The 21,436-nt window shown below is 43.9% G+C and overlaps 1 protein-coding gene across 2 annotated transcripts in view; it reads left to right on the forward strand.

Moving 5' to 3' along the window:
• Positions 1–21,436, forward strand: part of smad10a (SMAD family member 10a) — a 112,436-nt gene that overhangs the window by 67,316 nt on the left and 23,684 nt on the right. Inside the window, exons 3-7 of one of the 2 annotated variants that reach the window (XM_063041764.1) lie at positions 5,008–5,182; positions 9,737–9,757; positions 11,076–11,309; positions 13,388–13,543; positions 20,487–20,600. In XM_063041764.1, the coding sequence (XP_062897834.1) occupies positions 5,008–5,182; positions 9,737–9,757; positions 11,076–11,309; positions 13,388–13,543; positions 20,487–20,600 (700 nt within the window). Of the gene's footprint in view, positions 1–5,007; positions 5,183–9,736; positions 9,758–11,075; positions 11,310–13,384; positions 13,544–20,486; positions 20,601–21,436 lie in introns of both variants that reach the window. The other variant, XM_063041763.1, reaches the window with a different exon arrangement.

Raw genomic sequence — 21,436 nt, forward strand, 5'->3', positions numbered from 1 at the left:
CTAAAATTCAGAATTATTTATCAGAATCGGGTTTGATATCACTGACATATGTTGTGAAATCTGTTTCTACATCTGTAAAAATTTGTGCATGTTATTGGTGATGTACCAACTCTCCTGAAACTTTCACCATTTCTGATGGGGGAAAAAACACACCAGAAATGCAATTTAGTTCATTCTTAGCTTATACAACAAAGAACTGCTCTCAAACTATAGGAGCTAAGAGCAGTAGCTATGATTCTACCTGAAGGTTCAAAGTACATATAGGTCACCATATACAAACCTGAGATTCATTTTCTTGCAGGCATACTCAATAAATGCATAATAGAATAATAACTATAATAGAATCAATGAAAGACCACACACGCTTGGGCATTCAACCAGTGTGCAAAAGACAACAAACTGCAGATACAAAAAGAAGGAAATAATAATAACACATAAATAAGCAATAAATATCAAGAGCATGAGATAAAGCCCCTGAAAGTGAGCATATAGGTTGTGGGAACATTTCAGTGATGAGGCAAGTGAAGTTGAACCCTTTGGTTCAGGAGCCTAATGGTGGAGGGGTAGTAACTGTTTCTGAACATGGTGGTGTGGGACCTGAGGCTCCAGTACCACAGGTTCAGGGACGTAGACTAATATCAATGAAGGAACAGAGCAGCTGGTGGTAGATAGAATGAGCTGCCAGAGGAAGTGATCATTTGCTATGCCACCAAAGACTCCTACAAATTCTACAGGTGTATTGTGGAGAGCATTCTGACTGGTTGCATTGTCGTCTGGTTTGGAGGCAACAATGCACAGGATGGGAAAAATCTGCAGATCACCCATGGTGGGCACCAGCATCTTCAAAAGGCGATGCCTCAGAAAGGCAGCATTTATCATTAAGGGCCCCCATCACCCAGAGTATGCCCTGTCCTCACCACTACCATGAAGGAGTTACAAGAGCCTGAAGATACACATTCAATGTCTTAGGAACAATTTATTCTCCACTGCCATCAGTTTTTTAAATAAACCCATGTACATCACTATTTTTGCTCTCCTTAGCACTAATTTTTTATATTTTATTATGCTTATTATGACACGCAGTCCCCTTTTATTGTCATATAGTAATGCATGCATTAAGAAATGATAAAATGTTTTTCCAGAATATCACGAAAAAAAATGACAAACCGACTTAAAAACTAATAAAACCACATAATTATAACATATAGTTGCAACAGTGCAAAGCAATACTATAATTTGATAAGAACGGACCATGGCACAGTAAAAGTCTCAAAGTCTCTCGAAAGTCCCATCATCTCACGCAGACGGTAAACCTCCAGCGCCGCCAACTTGCCGATGCAGCATTGTGGAAGCATCCGACCACAGCCCGACTCCGAGTCCATCCGAAAAACTCTGAGCCTCCGACCACCTATTCGACAACGAGCACCATCTCTGCCGAGCGCTTCGGCCCCGGCCCCGGCCCTGGCAATAGGCGATATGCAAAGCCGAGGATTTGGGGCCTTCCGCTCCGGAGATTCTCGATCGCACAGTAGCAGCAGCAGCGAAGCAGGCATTTCAGAAGTTACTCCAGATGTTCCTCTGCGCTTCTCACGGCTGTCCCCATCAAATCCAGATTGTGCACAGCTCCTAGTTCCACATAATCGATATTCATTTTGAACGGCCGTGTGCGTGCTGCCATCTTCTCCTCCCTCCTATGTTGTAACTTACAGTAATTTTTCACTTTTGCACTGTACTGCCGCCACAAAACAACAAATTTCACGATAAATGTCAGAGATAATAAACCTGATTGTGATTCTGAATTACAGCATTTAAAAGACAGTTGAAGGAGAATGGATAGGAAGTGATTGGAGGGATACGGACCTACCTGTCTCTGTGCTTTGTAACTCTGTGGAAGGCACTACAGGAAGAGGAGTTCAGGCAGCCATGTGGGAAATGTTTATTGCCAGATGAGGTGTCTTTCTCTCAAGCACCAACCACCGCTGCCCTTTCAAGTGGACAAGAGAAGCTGGGAACTGCCCACTTTGTTATGCTGGGCCATTTGTGTGTGGGATAATGTTGTGGGCTAATCACCACCCAGGGACTAACTACATCATGTCAGTGGTGGAATCATATTCAATATATGTTAACAGTGAGTTAGATAAACGCTTATAAAGGGGGAAGAAAAGATTTTGTGTGCTCTTCGGTTGATGAGGCTGACCTGGGAGCAGGAAGCTCTTCCATGGACGGCAGTGATGGATGTGTACGTGAACACAGAACAGGCCCTTTGACCTACAACGTTGTACCAACCTTTTAAACTACTCCAAGATCAATCTAGCCCTTCCCTCTTACATAGCCCTCCATTTTTCTTTCATTAATGTGCCCATCTAAGAGTCTTTTAAAACTCCCTAATGTATCTGGCTGTACCACCACCCTGGCTGTGCATTCCACACACCTACCATGCTCTTTGTTTGAGTAAAAAAAAACCTCTGACATCCTGCCCTATACTTCTACAGCTTAAAATTGTGCTCATTCATATTAATCATTTCTGCCCTAGGGAAAAGTCTTTGGCAGTCCTCTCCATCTGTGCCTCCTATCATCTTGTATGCCTTTATTAATAGCTTGTAAAGTTAGAAACATAGGAAATCTACAGCACAATACAGGCCCTTCACCCGCAAAGTTATGCCGAACTGTCCCTACCTTAGAAATTACTAGGGTTACCCTTAGCCCTCTATTTTCTAAGCTCCATGTACCTATCCAAAAGTCTCTTAAAAGACCCTATCGTATCCACCTCCACCACCGTTGCCGGCAGCCCATCCTAAGCGCTCACCACTCTGCGTATTAAAAAAAAACACAAAAAAAAACTTACCCCTGACATCTCCTCTGTACCTACTCCCAAGCACCTTAAACCTGTGCCCTCTTGTGGCAGTCATTTCCGCCCTGGGGGAAAAAGCCTCTGACGATCCACACAATCAATGCCTCATATCATCTTATACACCTCTATCAGGTCACCTCTCATCCTCCATCACTCCAAGGAGAAAAGGCCGAATTCACTCAGCCTGTTTTCATAAGACATGCTCCCCAATCCAGGCAACATCCTTCTAAAGTTGTCTACTTCATTCACGGGATGGCTCTGTTTCTCCACCTTGATGTTCTCAATTCTATCCCAAACGTACCTGCTCATGGAGCAGAGATTTGGGACTCAGTGGGGTGTCTGTTTATTTACTTACTTACCTACCTACTTACCTATCCACCCTTCCCTCCTTCCATGCCCAATTACACCCATGTGTCTTTGGAACATGGGAGGAAACCAGAGCACCCAGAGGAAACCCACACGGACACAGGGAGGACATACCAGCTCCCTGCAGACAGCAGTGCAATTGAACCGGGGTTGTTGTTGATAATGTTACACTACCATGTGGCACCAGCGCCTGGGGGAAACCTATGAGAAACTACTGAAGATTAAAGATGAGCTTTATTTGTCACATGTGCGGCAGAGCATACAGTGAAATGTGTCAGATCAAATCAGTAAGGGTTGTGATCGGCAGCTGGCCAGTGTCGCCACACCTCTGGCTCCAACATAGCATGTCCACAGCTCACAAACCCTAACCCTACAAATTAGGAATGTGGGAGGAAACCAGAGCACCGGGAGGAAACCCACATGATCGTAGGGAGAACATATAAGTTCCTTACAGACAGCAGTGGGGATTGCACCGCAGCCTTCTGATCACTGGTGTTTACACTAACTGCCATACCCCCATGCTATGTCTGTTGTGTTTGTTGCCATCTGGAGATTTGCATACTCCACATGTCATGGAGAATGTCTGGGTCTTAATCCCAGGCTGAAGTTGGTTTGCATTTCCTTGGCTAAAGGAGTGATTTAATCAGGGTATCGAGAAGGCAGGGCAAGACTGTTTCCCCCTGTGAGAAGGCATGAAATTGGAGACAAGAAATTGGAGACAAGTGATGTCAAGAAGCTCTTGATAGTTGGGGAAGTAGGATTGAGACATGCATTCTACTCCACCCTGCCTAGGAATTGGAAAGAAAACCAACTGAGCGAGAAGGGTAATGTTAGGAGAGTTTTGTTTTTGTACAAGACTCATGGTTGTTTGCTAATGCAGGTCTGATTGACGTGTTGTCACTGGTTTTGAACAGAATGGAGGTAGAGGCTATTCATCCCATCAGGGGGCTGGGGGGAGTGGGATTGAACCCAGGTCACTGACACTGTAATGATGTTGGGTTGACTGCTACGCTACTGTGAAGGAGGCTTTCAGCACGTCCTTGGATCTTTTCCTCTGCCCACCTGGTAATTTTTTTCCACACCACAAAGCTCAAAATGGAGGCTCTGCATCAGGAGTGTGGTGTTAAACCTGGAGGGGAGGTGTCACTACTGCCCCATTGCTGGGACCGTTGAGTCAGGAGAGGATAGTGGCCTTGATTTGCTTATCCTCTAGTGAACTTGGAGAACCTTGCAAGTTTGTTTCTCCAACGTCTTCAGATACAAGTTCAAGTTTATTGTCATTCAATTATGTGCTGCCAAATGAAACAATATTGCTCCAGACCAAGGTTCCCACCACAGTGTATATGACAGACACACAACATAAGGTAATATTGGCACAAATAAATTAACAATCAATTAGGTGCATTTATGACAAAAGCTAAAAATTAAACAGTATAATGCCACTGGTGCTTCAAACATGAGACCTGGGTGGTAACAGGAAGTTCAGTAGTCTTACGGCCTGGGGGAAGAAGCAGTTTCCCATCCTAACAGTCCTTGTAATGCTACGGTACCTCCTGCTGATGGTAGGGGGTCAAAGAGACTGTTGAGGGATCATTGACAGTGCTGAGGAGCTCTGCGTACACAGTGCGCCTGATAAGTATCTCGTATACCTGCTGTAGGTAGCCCATGGTCTCCTGCATGCTGAGAGACAGCCTTTGCCTCCTGGCTGAAAGAAATGGTTTGCCTCGTTGAAAAAGATTGACAATATGTGTATTTGGCCTTGACATGACTCTAACATGCCTGTTTTTCAGGTCGCCGGCAGGAAAGGCTTTCCACATGTGATCTACGCACGCCTGTGGCGGTGGCCAGACTTGCACAAGAACGAGCTGAAGCACGCCAAGTTCTGTCAGTTTGCTTTTGATTTGAAATATGATAGCGTCTGTGTCAACCCCTACCACTACGAAAGAGTTGTGTCGCCTGGGATAGGTGAGTATCAAATGTGCATTAATGACTTTAGCAGAGACTCTTTGTGATTTGAAACCGGTACCTTCATTTATTTACATCCTATAACCCTCTGCTATGCTATCAATTATTCCAAGTTAATAACTGGCTTGTCAGCCTTTCATTTTAACACCCTGGATCAGCATAGATTAGAAGTACATGCCTTGTCAGGTTACAAGTACCTAACTTATTGACTCCCCGTACTTACAAATGAACTCCAGTAAATATTAAATTCAAACAAGAGCCAGAACCCAATTTACATGTCACCTCCCTTCAATAATCAGGTGCCACTGTCTCGTAGGAACCCAGACTGCTAGTTTTGCCATGGGAGGACACTTGAGGAAGTTGCTTTGACAATTGACAACCAATCTCTCCTGTAGTCGAGGCACTGAGTTCGAGTTGGGACGTTACGTTGCCGCTTTATAAAGTTGCATCTGGAGTACGGCATTCAAGTTTTGTTGCCCCGTTGTAGGAAGAAGTGGGGGGTTTGGAGAGGGTGCAGAAAGGTTTGCCAGGATGCTGTCTGGATTAGAGGGGATGAGCTAGAAGGAGGGGTTGGACAAATTTGGGTTGTTTTCTCTGGCATGCCAGAGACTGAGGGGATACCTGGTGGGCTTTAAACAACTATGAGAGGCATGGATAGAGTAGACAGCTAAATTGAGAAGGGTAAGTTCAAAGGAGATGTGCGGGCCAGTTTTTTTTAAACAGAGTGGTGGGTGTTTGTAATGCACTGCTAAGGATGATGATGGAGGCAAATATGATAGAAGTGTCTAAGAAGCTCTTGGATAAGCACACAGGTACACCCTGTCTGAACACCCTGCCACACCCCACTACAACTCCCCAACTCACAGGCACACTCTCATGCTGCACTGGTCACTCTTGTAACTTGTACAACCGCTTGTTTTATTATAATAGTGCCAGTAACATTAAACAGTCCTACATAAATGTTCACCTCACACTTTGTCACCCTGTCAATCTTCAGGCACAACATCTTGGGTTGAAGGATCTGTTCCTGTACTGTACTATACTGTGTTCTGTTTGAGGCTGTCTGTTGGTTGGGGTTGACCATGGATGTTGCATCCCAGCTATCAGTGTGATACTCACAAGCCGGGGCAGAACAATACGGAGAACAACCTGTTGCCTTTGTAGCAGGCTCTACCCTCTCCACACAGTTGATGAATCCAAGGGAACGGCAGAGACCAATACAGCAGTGTAGCAGGGGTTTCCAGTCAGCATTGAACTCGACTCAGTACTGCCTCAAGGACTCCAGCTCCGGATTTTTCCTCAGGGTTTACTCCCAAAGCCCTCCTCATGAGTGGGTAGAGCCGCAAGGCAGCAGAAGTTTGAGATCAGAGTTTATCTTCTCCCAGATGAGCTGCCAACTATGGATGATGAGTCCCATCTGAGCAAAGCAACTGGTTTTTTAGGTGCCAGTCACCCGTCTTTGCCCCGGTAGAAACAGTTTTGCTGGGCTTAGTAGCTAAACCACACGTGAAGGCCAGGAACTCGACTTGGTTATCAGAAGCTATTTGAGAGGCACGCCATTGGGAGCATTTAATAGGTAGTCAGAGCTTGTCCCCATTACCACTCTCTAGCTATAACAAACTTAAGGAACCATGGGAAATAATACACTATTAGTAGATTAGATTAGTTAGATAGATGGATATAGATAGATAGACATACTTTATTGATCCCGAGGGAAATTGGGTTTTGTTACAGTTGCACCAACAAAGAATAGAGTATAAATATAGCAATGTAAAACCATAAATAATTGAATAATAATATGTAAATTATGCCAGATGGAAATAAGTTCAGGACCAGCCTATTGGCTCAAGATGTCTGACCCTCCAAGGGAGGAGTTGTAAAGTTTGATGGCCACAGGCAGGAATGACTTCCTATGACGCTCTGTGTTGCATCTCGGTGGAATGAGTCTCTGGCTGAATGTACTCCTGTGCCCACCCAGTACATTATGTCGTCGATGGGAGACATTGTCCAAGATGGCATGCAACTTAGACAGCATCCTCTTTTCAGACACCACCGTCAGAGAGTCCAGTTCCATCCCCACAACATCACTGGCCTGACGAATGAGTTTGTTGATTCTGTTGGTGTCTGCTACCCTCAGCCTGCTGCCCCAGCACACAACAGCAAACATGATCGCACTGGCCACCACAGACGCGTAGAGCATCCTCAGCATCGTCCGGCAGATGTTAAAGGACCTCAGTCTCCTCAGGAAATAGAGACGGCTCTGACCCTTCTTGTAGTTGAAGGTTAGATTGAGTTTTGAGATGGTTATAAGGTCGGCACAACATCGTCGTCCAAAGAGTTTGTCGTCTTCTTCATGTGCCTTGCGCATTACATGCTTGGGCGATCACGGCTTTCCACATCAAACGATCCCTCGCAGCGTCAATGATATCTCACACACTTAGATCTGTTAGTTCTTTCACAGTGTCCATATATTTTCTTCTTTGCCTTCCTCTTCTGCATTTCCCAGACATAAGGCCTTGTAATGTAAGGCATTCTATTTCTCCCTTTCTGATGATATGGCCCAGGAATTTAAGTTTCCTCTCATTTAATGTTCTCATTAGAAATATTTTTGTATAGGTACGTTGGAGTACTGTCTCATTAGTTACCCTAGCTCTATGATATTTTCAGCGTTCTTCTAAGAAACCACATTTCTGTTGCTTCTAAGTTTCTTTGGAGTAGGGGTGTTATAGTCCATGTTTTGGAAGCATACAGCAAGATTGACCAGATGTGACATTTTAGTAGCCTAAGCCTTGTTGTCATAGAAATGTGTCTGTTGGTAAAAATGGGTTTCATTTTTTGGAAGTTGGTTTTGGCAATGGCAATTCTTCTTTTTATTTCTACTTTACTTCTAGCATCTTGTGATATAAAACTACCAAGGTAATTAAAACTGGTCTTTTGTTCAATCTCTTGGTTACCGATGTACAATTGGCAGTTGGGAGTATCCTGCTGTTTTGATATTACCATACATTTGGTTTTTTTTACAGTTGATGGTTAGACCAAAATCTGCACTTGTTTGTACTACTTTGTCGAGGAGGATTTATAGGTCTTCTGCAGCACTTGCTATTAGGGTGATATCTTATATTGTTGATGTTAACACCTCCCATTTTTATCCCATCTAGGTCTTCTATTTCCCTGAGAAATATTTCACTATAGATATTAAATAATTCCGGTGAGGCAACGCATCCCTGTCTAACTCCTGTTTGAATTTTAGTCCAACTGCTTATATTATCATCAATTTTTACCGCCGCCATTTGATTCCAATATAAATTTTGAAACAGTTGTTGGTCCCTTCCGTCAATGTTTAGTGAGAATTTAAAATAATTTTTCATGTTGCACTTTGTCAAATGCTTTAGTGAGATCAATAAAACATAAAAAGACATCATTTTGATATTCAATTGCCCTTTCTGAAAGCATTTGTAGTATGAAAATTGTGTTCCTAGTTCCTCTATCCTTAGTAAACCCATATTGCAGTTTAGAAGTTTCTGGCTTGTATTGTGCTGTAATGTTCAATGTTCTATTAAACAACATAACTTCGACTAAACCAGCCATTTGAGCATGGGACATCCCATTGTAATTAGGCAGTGGGAGGGCAGTAAATGTACGTGTTAATTGTCCCTCATCAACACCATTCAATAGAGTGCTGTGGAGGATCTGGTTACCATAACGAGTTATTTTATGTACTTCTCACCTTATGGACAAAATTAACATGGGAGTCTGTGAAAATGGAGCCTCTTCAGAAGCTTGGAGACAGCTGGTAATTAGGTTAGAGGGGAGTTGAGGGTTTTTTTAAAGGTGGCCGGGCTCCCAAGCTTTGCTTAAGATGGTGTGATACTCCCATATCTGTCTGTCTATCTCCCCCTCCCACCAATCCTCCTCTCCTCTTCTCTCCCACCCGTCCCCCTCCTCTTCCCTCCCACCCATCCCCCCTCCTCTTCCCTCCCACCCGTCCCCCTTCTCTTTCCTCTCTCCACCCACCCTCCTCCTCTCTGCTCGTTCCTGAGGCTGCCGACAGCAGCCCGACAGAGCCCTCTGTCAAGTTGTCCCCAGGTGTGGCCCATTTTCGAAGATCCTTCCTGTCCCAGGGACGAGGTTTCTGGAGCCTCTGTTGGCATTTCTGTCGCACTGGGGTTTTACGGGATGGGGTCACTAGCCCCATATCCAACCTTCTTCCTTTCGCAGCTGGGCTTAGGACTATTCATGGCAGAGTTTGGGAGACCGCTGGCCACATTTAAAGCAATAATATTTGGGTAAGTAGTTCTTTGTCAGCACAGACAGGGGACCAATGATCATCTCCATCGTAATAATCCCAAAGTTGACCCCTGGCTCAGTGAGTTTCTCATTTTCTCCTTCAGTGTGTGTTAGGTATTTAAAGACCAGTATAGTGGCCCTAGTCAGACAACTGTTACTGTCTGGTTGCCAAAACTGAGCTGGGTGCCTCACCCCCACATTGTATGTTGTCCCTCCCCTTTACTTGATAGGGTGCATTAAACTGCCTCTTGTTTGTTCCTCCTGCAGGTCTCAGCCTCCAAAATACAGGTCAGTATTTCACGTTGCTCATCTTGACCTGTAGATGCTCCTTGCTACTGTTGATATCTCAGAGAATCTTAACACTGCAACCTTATGATGAATGGCATCTTTGTGGGTTATTATCCAATAATTTATGTCACAGCTTTATAAAACTATAGTTAGACTGCATCTGGGGTATTGTCTTCAATTTAGGAAGGATGTCAAGGCTGTGGAGAGGGTGCTGCCTGGATTAGAGGTTGAACAAACTTGAGTTATTCTCTCTGGAGTGGTAGAAACTGAGGGGAGATCTAATAGAGGTTTATAAGATTATGAGAGGCATAGACAGACTATAATTCCCCAGGGTTGAAATGTTGAATACCAGAGGGGCATGCATTTAAAATGAGGGGATGTTCAAAGGAGATGTGAGGGGCAAATTTTTACACAGAGAGCAGTGGCTGCCTGTGGTGGTGGTAGAGATGCATACATTAGGGATATTTAAGAGACGTTGAGATGGGCACTCGGATGTGAGGGAAATGGAAGAATATGGACATGGTGTAAGCAGAAGATATTAGTTTAGTTGGCCATAAGTTTAATTGGTTCGGCATGACATTGTGGGCCGAAGGGCCTGTGCTGTGCTGTTCTTTGCCAAGTCTGCATGAAGAACTGGATGGATAGGAAATTCCGATGGGACAGAATGGCCTGTCGCTGTGTCTCAACTTTATCACCCGACTTGTCTTTGCAGCCCAAGTACGTGGTGGGTAGTGACAGGATGTGCTGGCGAGAACTTGTCGGATAGTGAGGATACCTATACCTATTCTGCCTATGATAGAAGCATGGAGGGGTATGTGGAAGGGAAGGGTTAGATTGATCATAGAGTAGGTTAAAAGGTCACAATGTTGTGGGCCAAAGAGCTAGTACTGTGCTGTAGTGTTCTATGTCAATGTAGTGGTTACCTGGAATTAAAAGTTGTAATATTTTGGTTCTGTTTTGAATATTCTCGAGTATAGTGATCCAAGTAATGAGTGTGGAATATTGCATATTGATACAATACAAGGAGAGGAGATGCAAGAGGAACTTCATGGAATGCGCAAGTGGGATGGTGGTAGAGGCAGATACGTTGGGGACATTTAAGAGGGTCATAGATAGGCACATGGATGAAAGTAAAATTGGAGGGCTATGGGGAAGGGAAGGATTAGATGACTGCAGTAGGTTACTCTGGTACAACATCGTGTACTATTCCATGTTATGTTCTATTGGTCCTGTCTGCTTTTGCTTTCCTTCCAATTAGTCATTAGATTGATGAAGAACTGAATATAACCTTGAGCTTTCCCCATTGTGTGTGTGTTAGCTCCACCCAGCCGACTGGTGAAGGATGAGTTTGTCCATGAATGCGTGCAGCTGGATGGACCGCAGGTCATGCCTCACCCTGAGGAACACGGACTTCCACCAGTCAAGCATCCGCCGGGCACACTGCCACCATCTGAAACCTACACCCAGCCTCTCCCGCCACCAATACTTCCTTTACCGGAGACGTCCAGATCAACTGTGCACAGCTATCCAAACATTCCCATATCGCCGCCTCGTGAGTACACAACCTTACTGAAAGATCCTCTGCGAATCAGTCCCAAGTCTTGCCTCCTTACTCCAGGGTCAAAGCCCTGCCTGAATGCTGTTGTCAAGCTTGTTTATTAGATTGAAGAGAGCCTCCTCTATCATAGATAGATAGATATACTTTATTAATGCCGAGGCAAATTTGGATTCGATACAGCCACACCAACCAAGAATAGAGCGTAAATATAGCAGTACAATAACCCCCAACAATCAAACAACAAATGCAAACTATGCCAGATGGAAAATAAGTCCAGGACCAGTCTATTGGCTCAAGGTGTCCATCTGTTGAGTCCAGCGGTGTTTTAAGCTACAAGAGCCACTCGAGTGTCTGCACGTAGCTTTTGCTACTAATTCCTGAGAATTCCCCAACAGAATCAGAATTTAGTTTATTATAACTGACATGTCATAAAATTTATTTTTTTGTGGCAGGCAGTATACTGCAATACGTAAAAAAGCTGTAATAAGAATGTATAAAAAATAAATAAATAGTGGAAATAGCAAAACAGTGAGGCAGGGTTCATGGAGTGTTCAGAAATCTGATGCCGGATAGGAGAAGCTGTTCCTAAGATATTGTGTGTGCGTCTTCAGGCTCCTGTGCCTTCTAGCAATGAGAAGAGGGCATGTCCTGGGTGATGGGGGGTCCTTAATGATGGCCGCCACTTTCTTGAGGAATCACCTTTAGTGTCCTTGATAGTGGGGAGGCGAGTGCCCGTGACAGAGCTGGCTGACTCTGCAACCCTGTACAACTTTTTTCGATCCTGTGCATTGGTGCCTCCGTACCAGACAGCGATGCAACTAATCACGGTGAGCTGCAGAAACTTGCCAGAATCTTTGGAGACATACCAGTTCTCAAATTCCTAATGAAATATAGTTGCTGTCTTTGTAATTGCATCAACGTGTTGGGCCCAAAATAAATCTTAAGAGACATTGAGGCACAGGATCTTGAAGTTGCTCGCCCTTTCCACTGTTGTCCCCTCAATATTCCCCCCCCCCTAAAGTCCACAATTAATTCCAAGGTTGTTGCGACAACACCCAACCAGCTGATCTCACTCCTGTATGCCTTGTCTTCACCATCTGAGATTCTGCCAACAATAGTTTGTGTGTGTATGCTGGCTCCACAGTTGATTAGATTCTGTGTGGCCTTGTGTCACCGAACTTCATAGAGATGGTACAAACATCTTGTTATGCAATAATTCTATGAAGTTTCTTTCTGCAAGGAAGGTGCCATGGTTGTATAGCAGATGGTGCAACACCATTGATCACCGATCTGGGTACAGCTCCCACTGCTGTCACTGAGGAGCTTGGATAGTCTCCCTGTGACCACACGGGTTTCCTCCAGATACTCTGGTTTCCCCTCTCATTCTGAAGACGTACGGGCTAGGGTTAATAAATTGTGGGTATACTATGTTGGTGCTGAAAATGTTGCTACTCTTACAGGCTCCCCAGCACAATCCTTGCTGATTTGATTTCATGCAAATGATATGTTTTATTGCACGTGTCAATGTACATGTAACAAATAAAACTTAAGATTTCTTTGTCTTTATTTTCTACTATGGGTAGAGTTGGTGTCTGTGGGTAAGGTATCTCTTACCTACCTTCCTTAGCATTCTGATAACATGGTGAGATGATCGAAATGTAAATGTTTAAATCATTTCAGGAATTGTATTTATTTATTTAGAGATACAGCACTGAACAGGCTCTTCCGTCTCATTGAGCTGTGCTGCCCAGCAACCCACCTGTTTAATCCCTAGCCTAATCACAGGGCAATTTACAATGACCAATTAACCTACTAACCAATTTGTCTTTGGACTGTGAGAGGAAACTGGAGCACCCGGAGGAAACCCACTTGTTTGGTGGAGTGTACGTACAAACTCCTTATACAGGATGACAGAATTGAACTCTGACACCCCGAACTCTTAATAGTGTCGTGCTCACTGGCTACCTTACTGTGGTGCCCCAATTTCCCCCATGGCGACTGTGGCTTCAGTTGTAATTGAAGAATTACTTTTCCACTCAAAAGATAACTTTTAACCTGCTTTCTCTCAGCAGCCAACAGTTCGCTCCTCAACATGAATCACAGTGAAGGCTTGCTACAGATTGCTCCACCACTACAACAGATAGCACCTCCCCCGACACCCCCTACGACAGCCCCCCCTCATCCATCTCAGCAGAACGGATTCCCCCAACTCAAACAGCCGTACCACAGTAAGTCATAAACACACACACAAAATGTTGGAGGAACTCCGCAGGTCAGGCAGCATTTATGGAAATGAACAAACAGTCTACATTTCTGGCTGAGACCCTTCTTCAGGACCAGAAAGAAGGGAGAAGAAGCCAAACTAAGATGGTGGGGGGGGGCGGGGAGGATGGCTAGAAGGTGGTTGGTGAAGCCAGGTGGGTGAGAAAGGTAAAGGGCTGGTGAAAAAGGAATCAGAGGGGAGGAGACCATCAGAGAAAGAGAAGAATGTAGGGCAATGGGTGGGGGGGGGGTATTAGGCAGGTGAAGAGAAGAGGTAAAAGGGCAGAGTGAGGAAATGAGGGAAGGAGGAGTGGAAAAAAGTACTGGAAGGAGAAATCAGGTTGGAGGCTTCTTAGACAGAATATCAGGTGTTGCTTCTGCACTCTGGGAAGTGCCTCTTGGCAAAAGAGGAAGTCATGAACTGACATTTTGGAAATGGAATGGGGTTTGGAATTTGAATGGTTGGCCACTGGGAAATTCCACTTTCAGCAGATGGAGCGGAGCTGCTAGACAAAGTGGTCTCCCAATACCACAGTGTGGTCCCCGTTTGTAATTGTGAGTGGACCCATGCCTGACCCTTTCTCCAGATTTCGAACTGCGATATAAGTGGGAATTTGCACTGCTGGCAGCTTGTTGAATAAAATCACAATGTTGGAAGCACTCAGCAGCTCCGACAGCATCTGTGGAGAGCGAAGGCACTGATATTTCAGTTCAGAGGGAGTGGTTTTAATTTCTTGTGAAATGTGATCCTGGGTCATAAACTCTAGCGACTGGAGAGGTGTAATTCTTATAGTAATGTACCATCTGACAGCCATGTTAATGGCAGCAGTCCTGTTGGTTTTAAGGAATGTAATAGGACACTACTTAAAGAATTGACTATGAAATGGCATTACACTGCTCATATTCCATCCGCATTGCCTCCAACCTAATGGCACGAACATTGATTTCTCTTAATTCTTCAATTAAAATGACCAGAAATTTCTTTCAGATATCAAAGGGGCTAACTTCACTCAACTTCACTTGCCCCATTACTGAATCCTTCCCTCAACCTATGGACACTTTCAAATACTGTTCATCTCATATTCTCGATATTTATTGCTTGCTCGCTTGTTTGTTTGTTTATTTATTTATTTTCTCTTTTGTATTTGCACAGTTTGTTGTCTTCTGCACTTTGGTTGTTTGTCCGTCCTGTGAGGTGCAGTCTTTTGTTGATTCTATTGTTTCTGTGAATGCCTGCAGGATCATTAATCTCAGGGTTATATATGGTGACATGTATGTACTTTGCTTTAAACTTAAATTTTCCTCCCCCTGGGCAGAGAGGTTGTTTCACATCCTTCAGAATTCCATTAAACGTAGGAGACAGGAGCAGAATGAGGGCATTCAGCCTTTCAGTCTTCTCTGCCATTCCGTCATGGCTAATCCCGAATCCCACTTACCCCATACACCTGCCTTCTCGCCATATCCTTTGATGCCCTGACTGATCAGGAAACGATCAACTTCCATCTTAGATATACCCACAGACTCGGCCTCCACCACAGTCTGTGGCAGAGCGTTCCACAGATTTACTACTCTTTGGCTAAAAAAAATTCCTCCTTACTTCCAATCTAAAAGGTCACCCCTCAATTTTGAGGCTGTGCCCTCCAGTTCTGGATACCCCCACCGTAGGAAACATCCTCTTCACATCCACCCTATCTAGCCCTTTCAACATTCGGTAGGTTTCAATGAGATCCTCCCCGCCCCCCCCCCCACGAATTCTTCTAAATTCCAGTGAATACAGGCTCAAAGTAGCCAAACGCTCTTCATATGTTAATCCCTTCATTCCCTGAATCATCCTTGTGAACCTCCTCTGGTCTCTCTCCAATGACAACACCTCCTTTCTAAGATATGGGGCCCAAAACTGTTGACAATACTCCAAGTGCAAGACTAGTGTCTTATAAAGGCTTTGCATTATCTCCTTGCTTTTATAATCTATTCCCTTGAAGTAAAGGCCAATATTGCATTTGTCGCCTTTACCACAGACTCAGCCTGTGAACTAACCTTCTGGGAGTCTTGTATGAGGAATCCTAAGTCCCTTTTCCCCATTTAGATAATAGTCTGCACTATTGTTCCTTTTTGCATACTTTACCACAAAACCATCAATTCCATTATCTAAATCATTGACAAGGAATGTGAAAAGTAGTGGTCCCAATACTGACCCCTGAGGAACGCCACTGGTCACCAGTAGCCAACCAGAAAAGGCCCCTTTTATTCCCACTTGCTGCCTCCTGCCTGTCAGCTATTGCACTATCCATGCCAGTATCTTTCCTATAACACCATAGGATTTTATCTTGTTGAGTAGCCTCGCGTGGCACCTTATCAAACGCCTTCTGAAAATCCAAGTAAATGACATCCACTGCCTCGCCTTTGTCCGCCCTGCTTGTTACTTCCTCAAAAAACTCTAACAGATTTGTCAGGCAAGATTTGTCTTTACAGAAACCATGCTGACTTCGAATTATTTTATCATTAGTCGCCAAGTACCTTGGAACCTCATCCGTAATAATAGACTCCAATACTTTCCCAAGCACTGAAGTTAGACTATCTGGCCTAACAGTCCTCCAGGACTATGCCAGAATCAAGTGACTCTTGAAAGATCATGACCAATGCATCCGTTATCTCTTCAGCAATCTCCCTCAGGACTCTGGGATGTAGTCCATCTGGTCCAGGTGACATATCCACCTTAAGACATTTGAGTTTGCCTAGCACTTTTTCCTTTGTAATAGCAATGGTACTCACTCCTGATCCCTGACACTCCCGGACCTTTGGCACACTGCTAGTGTCTTCCACAATGAAGACTAATGCAAAGTACCCATTTCTTTGTCCCCCATTACGACCTCACCAGTGTAATTTTCCAGTGGTCCACTATCAACTTTCACCTCCCTTTTACTCTTTATATAACTGAAAAAAAAAACTTTTGGTATCCTGCTTTATATTATTGGCTAGTCTGCCCTCATATTTCATCTTCTCCCTTCTTATAGCTTTTTTTTATTTGCCTTTTACTGGACTTTAAAAGTTTCCTAATCATCCAACTTCCCACTCACTTTTGCTATCTTATATGCCCTTTCCTTGGCATTTATGCACGTGGCCAAGTGGTTAAGGCATTGGACTAGCGACCTGAAGGTTGTGAGTTTGAGCCCCAGCCAAGGGAACGTGTTGTGTCCTTGAGCAAGGCACTTAATCACACATTGCTCTGCGACGACACCGGTGCCAAGCTGTATGGGTCCTAATGCCCTTCCCTTGGACAGCATTGGTGTCGTGGAGAGGGGAGACTTGCAGCATGGGCAACTGCTGGTCTCCCATACAACCTTGCCCAGGCCTGTGCCCTGGAGAGTGAAGACTTTCCAGGTGCAGATCCATGGTCTGACAAGACTAACGGATGCCTTTACTATGCAGTCTTTAACTTCCTTTGTCAGCCATGGTTGCCTACCCTTGCCATCTGAGAGCTTCTTCCTCTGTGGAACATATCTATCCTGTGCTTTGTGAATCGTTCCCAGAAACTTCAGCCATCTCTGCTCTGCCATCATCCCCACCAGTATCCTCCTCTGATCCACCTGGGCAAGCTCCTCCCTCATGGCTCTGTAATTCCCTGTATTCCATTGCAATACTGATACATGTGAGTTATGTTTCTCCCTCTCAAACTGCAGTATGAATTCAATCATATTATGATCAGTGCCTCTTAAGGGTTCCTTTATGTTAAGCTCCCTAATAAGATCTGAGTTATTACCCAATGCTCATTCTAAGGTGGCCTTTCCCTGAGTAGGCTTAAGTACAAGCTGCTCTGAAAAGCCATCTCGTAGGCATTCAACAAATACCCTCCCTTGTGATCCAACACCATCCTGATTTTCCCAATCCCCTTGCATATTGAAGTCCCCAATTACAATTGTGTCATCACCTTTGTTTATATGCCTTTTCCAGCTCCCTTTGCAATCTTAACCCCACATCTTGGCTACTATTTGGATGCCTATATATGATTCCCATGATGTTTTTCTTTATCCTTGCAGTTTCTCTGACCCCATGTCACTTCTTTCTAAAGATGTAATTCCATCTCTTACCAACAGAGCCACACCACCACCTCTGCCTTCCTGCCTGTCCTTTCGATACAAAGTATATCCTTTGATGTTTGGCTCCCAACTGTCACCTTCTTTCAGTCACGACTCAGTGATGCCCACGACATCATACCGACCAATCTCTAATTGCGCCACGAGTTTCCCACCTTATTCTGAATGCTACGCACATTTAAATACGGCACCTTCAGTTTTGCATTCTTCGTCCTTTTGAATTTTGCCTCTGTGGTACAACATCAGCTGGCAGGTGTAACTATGCTTATATTCCATCTGAAAGCATGAACATTGATTTCTCCAACTTCTCCTTCTCTCTTTTTCCATTCCCCCCTTCTCCCCTCTCATCTGTCCATTACCTCCCTCCAATGCCCCTCCTTCCCTTTCTCCCGTGGTCCACTCTCCTCTCCTATCAGACGACTCCTCCTTCAGCCCCTTCCCTTTTGAAAGTTCAAAGTAAATTTCCTACCGAAGTATGTATACCACAAGTTCATTTTCTTATAAGCATTCACAGTAGAATCAAAGAAAAATTACACAAAGACTGACAAACAACCAATATGCAAAAAAACATAATAATGATAGTAGAAATAAATAATAACAAGAATGAGTTTTGGAGTCCTTCAAAGTGAGTCTATTGGTAGTGGAATCAGTTCAGTGTTGAGATGAGTGAAGTTATCTACCCTGGTTCAGGTTTTCCACCTATCACCTCCCAGCTTCTCACTTCATCCTCCCTCCCCCACCCACCCACCTTCCCCCTCACCTGGTCTCATCTGTCACCTCCCAGCTTCTCACTTCATCCTCCCTCCCCCACCCACCCACCTTCCCCTCACCTGGTCTCACTCTTCCCCCTTCCTTTCTCGTCCTGATGAAGAGTCTCAGCCTGAAACATCAGCTGTTTATTCCCCTTCATAGATGCTGCTTGACCTGTTGAGTTCCTTCAGCATTTTGTGTGTATTATTCTTGTAAATATTTTTATTAGTAATAGTTTATTTTTATATAAAAAGTAAACTCTGTCTATGCAGTATTAAGCAAAGAAATGCAGTGGAAGGTCAGCACTCGTTATTACTAGTAACAAGATGTAAGGGTTGTGAAGGCTAGTTTTGTTCAAGTTTATTGTCATCTGACTGTACATATATACAACCAAATGGATCGATGTACCTCTGGACCATGGTGAATCCACAATATATATCACACACGGTACATAAAACAAAATATTAGCACAAATAGGTTAATAAAATATAATTCAAAATGCACTTAGTAAAGCACGGCACAGGTCAGCGTCCTAGTGATGAGGCTTAAGTGGTGGCAGGGTATTCATCAGTCTCACGGTCATGAAGAAGAATCTGTTGTAATGGCAGAAGTGGTGGCCTTCCAGTTGTAAGTAGAGGAATCCAGGTTAGGAAGTAACTTGCTGAAACTATGTATGATAATATTTTGTTAATTGGTTGATTATTGTCATATGTACAGTGAAGAACTGCTGCTTTGCATGCCATCCGGACAGATCATTCTGAACAATGTACGTTGAGATAGTACAAAAGGATAAAGCATTAACAGATTACCAAATAGTTTTACAGTTGCAAGGAAAGTGCAGTGCAGGGAGACAAAGTATTGGTAATGTAAATACAATGTTGGAGGAACTCAGCAGATCAGGCAGCATCTATAGAAATGATGTTTCAGGCTGAGACCCTTCAACATGTCCGCATGAGTCTTTACAAGTATTGATATTGGTCTGTTATTGTAACATGTGCCAAGATACAGTGAAAAGCTTATATACTGTTTAAGACCGTAAGATGTAGGGGTAGAATTAAGCTATTTGGGCCATCGAGTCTGCTCCTCCATTTCCCCTCAGCCCCAATCTCCTGCCATATACATAGAGCATATGTCACTGAGATTAACAGGCTTGCAGTATAAACTCATTTACACAGATCGTCATACATTAAGCTAGAATAAGGTAACAATAACAATGCACAGTAAAGTGTAAAAGATGCCAAAAAAGTGTAGTGCAGGTAAATGATAAAGTGCAAGATCGTAACAAGGTTGATTGTGAGGCCAAGAGTCCATCGTATCATACAAGACATCCATGCAAGAGTCTGATATCAGTGGGGTTGAAGTGGTCCTTTTGCGTGGTGGTACATGCTTTCAGGCTTCTGTGTCTTCTGCCCAACGAAAGAGGAGAAGAGAGAATGTCATGCATGGTGGGCTTTGATTATGTTGGCTGCTTTACTGTGGCTGCAACAAGTATTGGCAGTGTCCTGTGACATGCTGGTGAGGTAGATTAGGAGATTGAGTTCATCTTTAAAAAGAGTCCATTTGAAAAATCTGGTGACATTTGGGATGGCCCATGAGCGGAGTGGTGTGTGTTTTTAAGCTTTTCTCCCTTCTGCCTGATGGAAGGGGAAGGAGAAGAGAGAATGATCCTCGATTGGAGAAGGGATCCTCGATTGTCAGCTGCTTTACTCAGCGGGAAGCGTAGATGTTGTCAGTGGAAGGGTGGCCAGCTTGTGTGATCGACTGAGCTGTGTCTCTTAAGGTCTCTACTCTCTAAGGTGCATTTGTAAAATCTGGTGAGGGTTATCGGGGTTGTGCTGAATTTCCTTAGCCTTTTGAGGAGGGAGTGCTACATTGAGCTCAAATATTATCTCTGATTCTCTCTCCACAGATGCTGCTTGGTATGCTGAATACATAGAGCATGTATTATTGAGTTTAGCGGGCTTGCAGTATAAACTCATTAACAAAATAAATTAAAAGCAGTAGTTTTGAATGTGTATGTTTAGCTACATTAGAGTTGAAGGTTTATTTTTCTTCCTTGTCCCAGATACAACAGCCACGTGGACAGGCAGCAGCACGGCTGCCTACACTCCGAATATTGGGCCCCAACAAAATGGACATGGGCAGCACCAGCCATCGCTTCATCACCCAAGCCATTACTGTAAGTCTCTGAGTGAGAGGCAAGCTGGATAAATATACAGCTCTGTGTCGTAGATCTCAACAAATCCGAACGTACAGTGCAGGCACCAAATTCTTAGTCAAGACAGTTGTTGCATTAAATCATATTGATAAGAGAGAGCAACACACACAAAATGCTGGAGGAACTCAGCAGGTCAGGAAGCATCTATAGAGGAGAATAAACAATTGCAATTTCGGGCCAAGTCTCTCTATCAGAACTGGAAAGGAAGGGGGAGAAGGAAGTGCAATGAATTGTAATTGATTAGAGAGCTTAAGGTAAAGGAACCCTGAGGAGACAGTGATTATAATATGACAATATTCATCCTGCAATTTAAGGAGGAGAAGCTGAAGTCAGATATATCAGAATTTCAGTGGAGTAAAGAGAATTACAGAGGCACGAGAGAGGAGCTGGCTAAAGTTGGTTGGGAAAGAACATTGGCAGGGATAACGACGAAGCAGTAATGGCTGGAATTTCTGGGAGTAATTCGGAAAGTTCAGGATATATACATCCCAAAGAGGAAGAAGCATTTTAAAAGCAGGATGACACAACCGTGGTTAGCAATAGAACTCAAAATCAGCATAAAAGCCAAAGACAGGCCCTATAATAGAGCAAAAATTAATGGACAGTTAGAGGATTGGGTAGCTTTTAAAAACCAACAGAAGATAACTAATAAAGTCATAAAGAAGGAAAAGATAGAATACAAACGTGAGCTAGCCGATATACTAAAGAGGATACCAAAAGTTTCTTCAGATACATGAAGTGTAAAAGAGAGGCGAGAGTAGATATCGGACCACTGGAAAACCATGCTGGAGAGGTAG

Source organism: Mobula hypostoma, chromosome 2, assembly GCF_963921235.1.
Source record: "Mobula hypostoma chromosome 2, sMobHyp1.1, whole genome shotgun sequence".
Lineage (NCBI taxonomy): Eukaryota > Metazoa > Chordata > Chondrichthyes > Myliobatiformes > Myliobatidae > Mobula > Mobula hypostoma.